The sequence below is a fragment of the Apaloderma vittatum genome, unplaced genomic scaffold, assembly GCF_000703405.1.
Source record: "Apaloderma vittatum isolate BGI_N311 unplaced genomic scaffold, ASM70340v1 scaffold41404, whole genome shotgun sequence".
Taxonomy (NCBI): Eukaryota; Metazoa; Chordata; class Aves; order Trogoniformes; family Trogonidae; genus Apaloderma; species Apaloderma vittatum.
In genome coordinates this window covers 1-10,276 of record NW_009712856.1, presented here as the reverse complement: position 1 = coordinate 10,276, position 10,276 = coordinate 1, and the positions used below count along the sequence as shown (strand labels likewise).

The 10,276-nt window shown below is 43.4% G+C and overlaps 1 protein-coding gene across 1 annotated transcript; it reads left to right on the top strand.

Moving 5' to 3' along the window:
* Positions 1-517: 517 nt before the first annotated feature.
* LOC104272986 (protein cramped-like) lies at positions 518-4,819 on the top strand (the record flags this gene model as incomplete). The annotated part of the gene is made up of 4 exons (XM_009868125.1): positions 518-752; positions 1,035-1,199; positions 1,831-1,976; positions 4,318-4,819. Coding segments are annotated over 4 exons (711 nt in total), but the record flags the coding sequence as incomplete, so codon positions are not given.
* Positions 4,820-10,276: the final 5,457 nt, after the last annotated feature.

Below are 10,276 nucleotides of genomic sequence, written 5' to 3'. Positions count from 1 at the left end.
TATTATTATTATTATTATTATTATTATTGCACAGATGTTAGGGCATGAACCTACTAGGCATTTATTTGTGGAAATGAGACCTCGTTCCTGCTCTCAGGGCAGCTTTGTATGTACTACATCAGAAAAAAAATCACAGACAGTTCTGTTATTACGTACTAATAACAAGCAGTTACAGGTCTTTTGCCTTTACAAAGGCAAGTTAATTCCTAAGACCTATCATGTAGGTTCCTCAAAATCATGTTGATTTTGTTGGTATGCTTGGTTTTGTGATGTAGGCTGTATTAACATTCTTGGGAATGATTTGGCAGGATATGGGCCTGAAGCGTATTTGTTTATGCTTGAAGATGTTTTTCATGAAAATACTATAGGCTTATTAGTCCTGTTTTTTTCTTTTATTATTCCTTTCCTTAAGTATCAGATTGAAATCAGACTTCAGGAGCTAAGCTGTTGCTTTTCAGGCAGTTTTTCAAATCCTTCATAAATTTCTGAACAATTAAACTCTTGTTTCTTGTAACAGGGCACATCCGTCCTTTCTCTGTCAGAACTGTCCAAGACTCCCCTCCAAAATGGTCTTTCCACCCCTCCACTTCCTTCAGCAGAGGCTTCCAGCACCCGGCTTTCTCCTCCCAATGTTTCTGCTCTCTTGGATATTTCTCTGCCCGGACCACCTGAAGATGTGCTTTCTCAAGGAGAACCTGCCACTCAAATCAGTGATTCTATTATTGAAATAGCCATCAGCTCTGGTCAATACAGTGAGTCTGAGCTTAGTCTTCCTATTAACTTTAAAAAAGAATTAAAAAATCCTTGCCATCTTACGTGTCAGCAGACACTTTTCTAGGAAGCAGTCCTTTGGTATTTTGTTTTTTTTTTTAGTATCTGTTGGAAATAACATTATATGCCTAACCTTTATTTTCCAGCATGTACAGGTGATGTGGTGGTTTTTTCTTTTCTTTTTTCTTCTAAACATAAATTGGTGCAGTGTCCTGTAACTTACTGTGTTGACTGACTCGGTGATTCCTGACATTGACTTACAGGTGAAGGCGTTTCTCTTTCCCCTGCAAAGCTGAATGGCAGTGACAGCTCCAAAAGTCTTCCGTCCCCATCCAGTAGTCCTCAACAGAACTGGATTGCCTCTCCCAGCCACGATCCCCAGTGGTACCCCAATGACTCCACAGACTCATCTCTCAGCAGCTTGTTTTGTAAGTGTCAGTTCACAGAGAATTGCAACACGAAAGAAAAAAAACCCAACATGCTGTTTATTGGAAGTGAATAAAAAAATAAAATCATAAACCCAGTAGGACAATTGTAGAATTTATGCCTCTTTGCTTTCGTTTCAGCAGTGTTGCCTTGAATACATTTTCTTTCTCTTTACAAGTCTATTCCTGAGAAGATTGTGTTGCTAGCTTGGGGCCCATAGCTTGGGACAAATAATTCCTTGGCAGTTCTTTGTAGTCCATTTAGGATCTGACTCATCAGTTAGGCTGAGACATTTTGGCTGTTCTGCCAAAATGAAAAGATGCCCTTGGCTCTGCCATTGGGAAAATAAGCTTCATTCTGTGCTTCGTGAGCATAATCTCAAAGACACGGGATCACTGGGCTTGTTTGAGGTTTGGTTGGTGGGGTTTTTAATTAATATTTATTGGGGCCACTGGAATGAGTCTTTGTACTCTTAGCAGTGTGCCAGTGAGGTTCATGCTGGTAACACATAGTTTTGGAGAGAGAGAGGAAATAAACACCTGTCCTTCGTTTCCTTTTCCCTTGTCCTTCTCTTTATCCTCCCAATTGCAAACGTTCTGTGCTGTGGCTTACTGATGTGCCTGTTCTTTATAGCAAGTTTCATCTCCCCGGAGAAGGGACGAAAAATGTTGCCAACTCCTGTTGGGACCGCCAGTGGCACCTCCTTACTGGGACCCAGCCTTCTGGATGGAAACTCACGGGACTCTTTTGTGTCACGGTCTCTGGCAGATGTAGCAGAGGTATGTCATCAAATTCCATTCAGCTCTCTGCTTTCCTTTTTCACAGTGGTGTTACCATTTGTTTTCCGTCAGATCTTCCTGAGATACTTAAGGCAAAGATGCTCTGAGATCTGCGCTTCAGCTTAGTAAAACAAGGTTACAGTCTTAATGGGAAGGTGTAAAATGACTTGAGGGCGTACGGCACCAGAGCTGGTGCAAGAAGCTGTTGCGAGCGCCTTTGCCCCAGGTGGTTTTTGCTGAGGGAGGTCACGTTTCCCTCATTGGGCATATCCGTGTTTTGGGAGAGAGAGAGCTGTAATCCTTCTGGGTTTTGCGTCCTGTTTGGCGGAGCAGGAATTACAAGAGATGAGAGAAAGGTTAATACTGATGCAGTTACAGTGCTGTTGGAAGACTGGTAGAAAAATATAAATAGGTCCTGAAGGAAGAAGCAGGAAGTGGCTCATATTAAGTCACCTGAGAGAATGGCAGAAGATCCTCTGCTGCCCAGTTATTTTCTCTGTTGCTAAAGTTATTGTTCTGTTTGGAAGTCTTTTGAAGGGGTAGAGTGAAGACCAGCAAATATGTAGGTTTTGATAAGCTTGAGGACAGAGCTCGCTTTCAGAGGGGCAGAGAAGATGGGAGGAAGGAGCTGCAGGAACATTATGGAATTCAGCAAGGACGAGTGCAAAATCCTGCCCCTGGAAAGAAATGACCCCGACAGCAGCATGGGCTGGAGACGGCCTGCTTAGTCCTTGGGTATCTCAACAGACAGCGAGCTGAACATGGACCAGCGTGTTCTCTGGCAGCTGAGAAGACCAGCAGTGTCGTGGGCTGTTGTAGCAGTAGATTGAGCAAAGTGATGATTATCCCGCCTTACTCCACAGCCCTGAGACCATGTCTAGAGCACCTGCTACAGGAAGGACATAGATGAGCTGGAGTGAGTTTAGGAGAGGGCCACCAAGATGATGAGGGGACTGAAGCTCCCTCCACTGTATGGGAGGGAGCTAACTTTGCCTACCAGTACTTGTCGGGAGGTCATCAAGAAGATCGAGCCAGACACTTCACAGAACGGTCATGTATGGTGGGAGGAACAGAGAAAACAGGCACAAGCAGGATTGAGAAAGGTTCTGCCTACATGTAAAGAAAAACCTGTTCACCCTGAGGACGGTCAGGCAGGGCAGTTGTGCAGTGGGATGTTGTGCACTGTCTTGTCTTCAGAGCTCTTCAAGACTAATATCAGTAAAGCCTGGAGTAAGCCAGTCTGTCCTCCTAGAGGACCCTGCTTTGAGCAGGAGGTTGAACTAGAGACCACTTCAGATCCCTTCCCGTCTCAGTTATCCTACGCTTTACAGTCGTCGACTGAGCGTTAACATCAGGCACATTGTAACTCTGTGAGGGCTTGGCCTGAGGGAAGGAAGAATGTCCTTCCACTACTCTTTGGATTTAGATAAGGAGGTTCTCTACGGACCTTGTAACCAGAAGCTGCAGCAAGTTTGTGCTGTTCTAATGTGCCCATGGCTGCTTCACGCTCACACGCAGCTCCATTTCCTGGCATAAATACATAGATAGTGAGGATCTGCCAAAGTGTGTGTTAATTAAAGGAATATATGATAATTTGTTTGGATTTGAAGTGACATTGCAGCTCTTGATCTTACAAACCGCCTCCAGAGGAAAATGGGGTAAGCCACCACTTCAGGCACACCAGAGTGACTGTGGTTGCAAATATGGGTTTGCGTGGGAGCCTTCAGAGGAGGCAAGTGTCATTTAAAAATAGCTTTAAAGATGGGAGAATTTTGAAAGGCTTTTCATTAAGCATCCTGTAGAATCAAGTTTTATTTACAAATTCAGTTGTTACGTTAGAAGCAATATCTGTAGAGGTTTTGTACAGTGCCTCTACCAGTGCTGAATTAAGCATAGGCCAGCAAGACTATAGGTTTGGGTTTCTTTACGAGGCTTCCATTTATCCAAGGATAAGAGCTGTTCTTTACCTTGGATAGAATTCAAGTGTTATCCTTCATGTGAGGAGAGGCTGGGAATGAAGATGAGGGAGGAAAACTCTTCTCAGGACAAGAAGCACAAATTGAAACAAGTGAAATTCCACCTGAAGACAGGAAAGCTTTTTGAATGTTGTGGGAGTGCTCAGACAGGGGAACAGGTTGCTTGGCAGGATGTGAAATCTCCACTCATGGAGATAACTGAGCACCTGACTCGACAAGGTCCAGGGCAGCCTGTTCCAACTGACCCTACTTGAGCAGGACAGTTGGACAAAATGATCTCAAGATATCCCTTCCAACCTAACAATTCTGTGAGTCTGAAATTCCCACTGACATGTAGCTCTTTTTTTCTCTTGTGTCTCTTCTAGGTGGTGGATTCCCAGCTGGCTTGCATGATGAATGAGAACAGCATAGATTACATATCTCGTTTTAATGACCTTGCCCAGGAACTATCGATACCTGAGCCAACCCGCAGGGAGATTCTGTTTGATGGAGGAGGTGGTGGTCCCCCAATTGGGGATCTCTCACAGTGAGTGTATGAGACCAGCGGGCTGGTGTAGAGTGTTCGGCTAACATTGGAGCTTGCAGCGCTGGATCATGGCAAGGGCAGGTTGTAGAGAAGCAGCTGAGGTTCGATTGTCCCCATCTTGTGCGCTTCTTTCTGCAATGCGCTTCTTTCTGAAAGAGAAGCGTCGTGGTCAAAGGTCTGGAGAAGTACTTGCAAGTCCTGGAATGTGCAATATAGTGGGAACAAGAAAATATGGAATAGTATAACGGGAAATGGTGTGTCCCCTGCATCGGTGATGGAAGGTGGCAGGTTTATGGGACAGTCCTGGACTTGCTCTTTGGAATAGCATAAGCAAGAAGCTCCCTTACGTGAATTATAGTTCGCATAGTAAACAAAATGCCGTGATTTGGGATCCACAGTGAAGCTGTGGAGGATGGAGGGTGGGAGTGGGGGTGGGAACTGTTTCGCATCTCGACCTGTCCCGGTTGGCTCTCTTTTTATCAGTCAGTGAAAACTGAAGTTTCTTGCACTCTCTTGCAAGGCGCTGCAACTCTATGATGCTTCATTTTTACAGACCGGTCTGTTTCTTCAGCTGTGTTTTGTTTGACCATTCCAGCAGGGGCACATACCTGCTTTCTTCTTTTGTAGGGGAGCTCTGGTTCACCCTATGCCCAGACTGTGTGGATCCCTGGGGAGTTCCCTCTGTTTTTAAAACGCGTCACATGTCACAATCATTATCATCCTCATCCTGACTGCACTCACATTCTCCACCTTTGAGATTCTTCATCACATTTTACAGCTCACCCCATGAGCGGGAGTGTGCATTCTTGCTTTCCCTGAGGAACGGTTGCTAAGTGAGGAAACACTGCAAAAGAGCTCACTGGAGTCACTAGGAAAGCTTTGTCGTAATTGGTCTTGGCTTTGCTGGTAACATGTACATATTGGCATCTTTCTTAACTTTTGTTAAGTTTTTACTGAGGATTTACCCAGGAGAGGAAACAGGAGAGAACGTTGTAACGTGTAGAAAAAGTAATAGGTTAATGCTCAAGTTGTTGAGATCTGGTTTGTGTCATGAAGAGGAGAGGTGTCGAGTCCTTGCTTAACCCCTTAGTCCTTCCTTATTTCCTCCCTGTTGTATGAATTCCAAGTGCTCTGTAGTACCTCAGGGCATAATTTGCCATTATAGTCACTCCTGGGCACTAACGGATCCTGCACTCCCTCTGCTCAATCCCGATGCGTTTAGTGTTGGAATATTTGAAAGACCCAGATCCTGATGCCAGCAGGTTCAAAGGAATATCAAGTTACTTTCTCTAGAGCTTGTTGCCCGTCAATTCTGTCTTTGTAACTCAGGAGACTTTTCCTATTTCCTTTCCTACTGGTCATGAGAGAGAATTACCTTTATCATGCCCCTTTTTTAAGCACTTGTCTGCTTCTCCAGTAAGAGGATGTCCATTGGCTGCTTTAAGTAGCTCTGAACTCACCTAAGGGGCTAGTCCTATAAAAACCTCAACTTTATATTATTAGTAAAGAAACAAAACTCCATCTCTTAGGCCATTATCAGGGGTTCATTTTCCCAACTTGCACTATACTCGGTGGATGTAGTTCTACCTGCCTTTAGCTCTTTTTACAAGGCATTTGACTGGGAGTTTCTTGTAACCTTGCTCACAATGCACTGATTGGATTGGCTGTTTTCCCAGTCGCTTCACCCTGCTTTTTACGTAGCTTATTTTTTTATCCGCTCTATAGTTTGCCTTATGCTTTCCATCGTTGAGAGAAAACCTCACGCGTTTTCTGATGCACCTTTTGTGCGGCCCAGAGCAATCCTCCTGATTTCGCTCAAAAAGCAGTGAGATTTGGAGGACGTTCTGAGCCGCCGCGAATCAGGTTGCTACGTCCTCCTCTTTGCCATAGGAACCATACAGGCGCATAAATCTAGCGCAAGTACAACTGGGTGTTGCCAGTGGGGAGGCAGACCTGTGTTACTGAGCAAGAAAGCGTTCATAACTAGAGGAATGGAGAATTTTTTTATATCCATAGGCTAAAATCCCATTCTGACTGCATGTCCTGTGGGAAGTTTTAAGTCCTTCTGTTGCTGTTTCTTTTTCATGTTTTTAGACAGCCTATTCTGAGAATTCTGATGCAATTACCAGGAAATCGTGTAAGCTGAGAATATAAAACATTGAAGGCTGTCAGAAAACAGTCCTGAGGACTGTATTGTCCTGAGCATTCACCCTCAGTATGGAGAGGATACCCGTTAATCTCAAGAGTCATTCACTCGACAACTTTTCTTAAGAGCTGAGCTGTATTTTGCTTTGGTCTTTTCCAGGTTGTTTACTCTTGGGTTTGGCTTCTCACATTAATAACACTGATTATCCTGCATGCTGTACACCCAAAATTCCTTCAAACTTAGAGAGAGGGCTCCTGCTGTGGAGATGTGAAACAGTCTAATCAAGTACTGTAAAAATAAAGAACGAGAGTTTCAAGCTTTGAGATACTGAAAGACCAGCCTGATGGTCTCCAGGGTATTTAGGTGGTTTAACAAACATTTCATCAACTTCACGTGTGCTGGAGTAATGGAGCAGGTGCGACACTTAGAATAAGCACCGGCGTCGCCACGCAGAGCACGGCATTGAAGTCTGTGAAGATTTTTTGCTTCCTGCTGCAGGGAGCTGTCGAGCTGCCCTTCTTCGGCTCGTTGAGTTGCCATAAGGGAGTAATAGAATTGTGGAATGAATGCAGCATAGTGGCTACTTTTAATGATGCCATGAGATCAGGAAACTTTAATGTCCTGAACCTTTGCCAGTAGACTTGGAGCACCCAAGTACTAACAGATTGGAATGACAGAAATCAGTTCAGCACTCAGAATCTTGTGCTTAGAAGCGTGTTTGGCATCAGCCTCTTAAAAGTTGTCATTATGAAACTGAATTTGATTTCAGAAATGTAACGTATTGGAAACTGCAGTTTAGTAATAAAGCCTTTCTAGGACAAGTAAGTCTTATTGGGGGGAAAAAACTTGACAATAACTTAGATCATTGTGGTAATTTTGAATTGACGCAGAATTTGTTACCCTTATGTGAAAGGTCACTTAAACACACCTTGGATTCCAACAGCTCTAGGTTTTATGCAGATGTGCTTTACAGTACTAATCATCATCCGTTTGTGCCTAAGACTGCCAGGTGAAAAACTGGGGGGGAGGGAGGTGTAGGAGGGGTGTGGGATTGTGTTATATATACACACACACGTGTATGTGCACATGTGCATATTTGTTTTTTGTAAAACACAAAACTTTTTCAATTATTTCACCTTCCCCAACCAAAGTAACCAAATCTGTCTCTGTTCCAGCGTCAGCCTATCCTAAGCAAAAATTCAAGCAAGTTATACTGAAGCACACACAGGATTGGTTTTTTGAGAAAAATGTGACTTCCTTAGCTTAATAGCTGCTTGGCTCACCGTAAGGTGGTTGGAGAGGAGAAATGGACACTAACAACTTCCCGTCCTAGGCTTCCCCGGTGTTGGTTTAGTGGAAGTTCTGAGTAGTTCAGCGAGGCGAACGGCAGAAAATTCAATGTTTGTGGTCATCACAGCCTGGGTGAGCAGCAGGGCTGCACCCTGCGAGTTGGAATCGCTCGTGCGTGTATGCGCCTGCTGGGTTTTCTGCTGGGTGTTGCATCCCGATGACCCACATGATTCATTTTGTCCTTTATCACTAAATTTACTAAGCATAGGAATACTAATTGTTTTTAATATGGCATTAAGCCTTATTTTGACACCCCTCTTTTATATTTCTAAGTTGAATGCAATGGCTTGGATCGAATCGAATCTAATCTATGAAGACATCTCATTTACTGACTCCACAGATCCCAAAGTGGAAATTAAGTTGCATTTTGTTTTTTTACACTCAGACTTCAAATGCATTTATAAGGAAAGTACTGCACTTTTTTTTTTAACCTTTTCAAACCTTTGAATATCTTAATTTCAGAGCAATTTGTAAATGTTAACTAAGTGAAACCTTGGCAAGCACTACGGCAATAAGTTATCATTAATTATTGAAACATGATAACTGCTTTAGAGCTTATGGTTCTGGCAGCAAAATTTAATGCTGTTTCTTTTAATAATAGTTAAGCCATATCATCTAAGGTTTCTGGCTTGTTTGAGATGTGAATTTGTTTTATAGATTATAAATATACCTATATAGTGTATGTATAAAGCAGAATGCCTGTCCTTACTGATTATTTTTTGTACCATATTGTAAATTATATTATTTATTCTTTACCAATTTTGGAAAAAGGTGTTTTGGTTATTTAATATAATATACAAAAGCTGTTAAACTTCCTCTGTTTAAATTTCCAATTCAACTTGTAAAGCTGTTTTTATTCTTGTGCATAAATACATACTAATACTTGGTCTAACTTATGTACAGTGTGTTACTTGCACTTAATGTCCTATTTTTTTCATTTAACCTTTATTTACATAATAGTGGCTCCTTTGGGGGGGAGGCTAAAAATTTGTCCGTAAGATGAAACCTTCCAAGGTGAAATCCTGTTTCAGTGAAATCAGCGGCGTAAATTCAGTTGATGTCTCTCATCCCAGAATTGTCATGATTTTCCCTGTGGTGAGAGAAGGTTTTGGCTGGGTGGGGTTTTTTTCTGCTTTACAGCTTCCATTCCCAGTCATGTTCACTAAGTGTGTCAGAAAGGGGTCAGACCAAGGGCTTCTATCGTGATTGTCCTGTCATTGTCCATGGTCACCAGTAACAAGGAAAAAACAAACAAAAAAAGCACAATTAAGAAAATACAGCTTAGGGGTTATGTTTTGCTTCACAGCTTCAGATAAGCAGGAGCTTACATGCAGAGGCTGTATTCAGGCCGTCCTGTTTTAATAGCCACTACCAGAAAAACTTCACCCTGAAGAGAAACAGGTTGTCCAGCGAGTGTTGTGCTGTATCTCTCCTCGGAGCTTTCCAAGACAAAACTGAATAAAGCCCAGAGGAAGCTGGTCTGATCTAGCTCACCCTGCCTAGACTCTAAGCCTAAAGAAAGTGCAACTGTGTTCTTAATCTAATGGTAAGAAATGAAGAATGTTTTAAAAAGCTCAACAAAAGTATTCTTTGATGCTTCCTTTCCATCCCGAGAGCAAGGACGCATCTGTACCACTTGTGTGCTGGGAAAATGGACTATATGCCTGAGTGAGAAATTTCTGTGCAGCTTCTCACCCCCTGATGCTGTGCCAAAGGCTCACAGCAAAGTGAATGTCACCTCTTTGCCACCTTCTGTCAGAGCTGGTACTGCACTACTGCTTTGTTTTCTCCCAGGTTATCTAATTTTGCCCTTAATGACCAAAGCTTAATGCCGTAAAAACAGAAGGAATGAGTCAAAAGTAGAGAATGATTAGCAAGGCAAGAAATGAAAAAATGCAGGATGTTGCCACTAGAGTACATTTTGGGTGTGTTGCTTTTCTGGTTTGACTTTTTTTTTTTTAATTCAAGACAAAAGCAACACTTATCAGCTGCCTCTGAATTCTTGGCATACAGAAAGCTGTAGAACCTTTTAAATAAAACCTTCACTGCGACTGTTCACTGGTAATGTTACCCTTGATGACACTGTGGGGTCCGGCAGGCCCTGCGAGCGCTCCGTGCAGCTCCACCCGCTCCTCCCAGCCCAGATTCTCCAGGAGCTCGATGGATTTCCCGTGGCAGTCGCCCAGCGCTGCTCCACGAGCCCTGAGCCCTTCCCGGACACCTTTTCCTGAGCCGCAGGGCAGCTCCAGCGGGCGGGGCCCGGCGCTGCGAGAGGCGGAGGCAAAGCGCTCCGCTCTGCCGG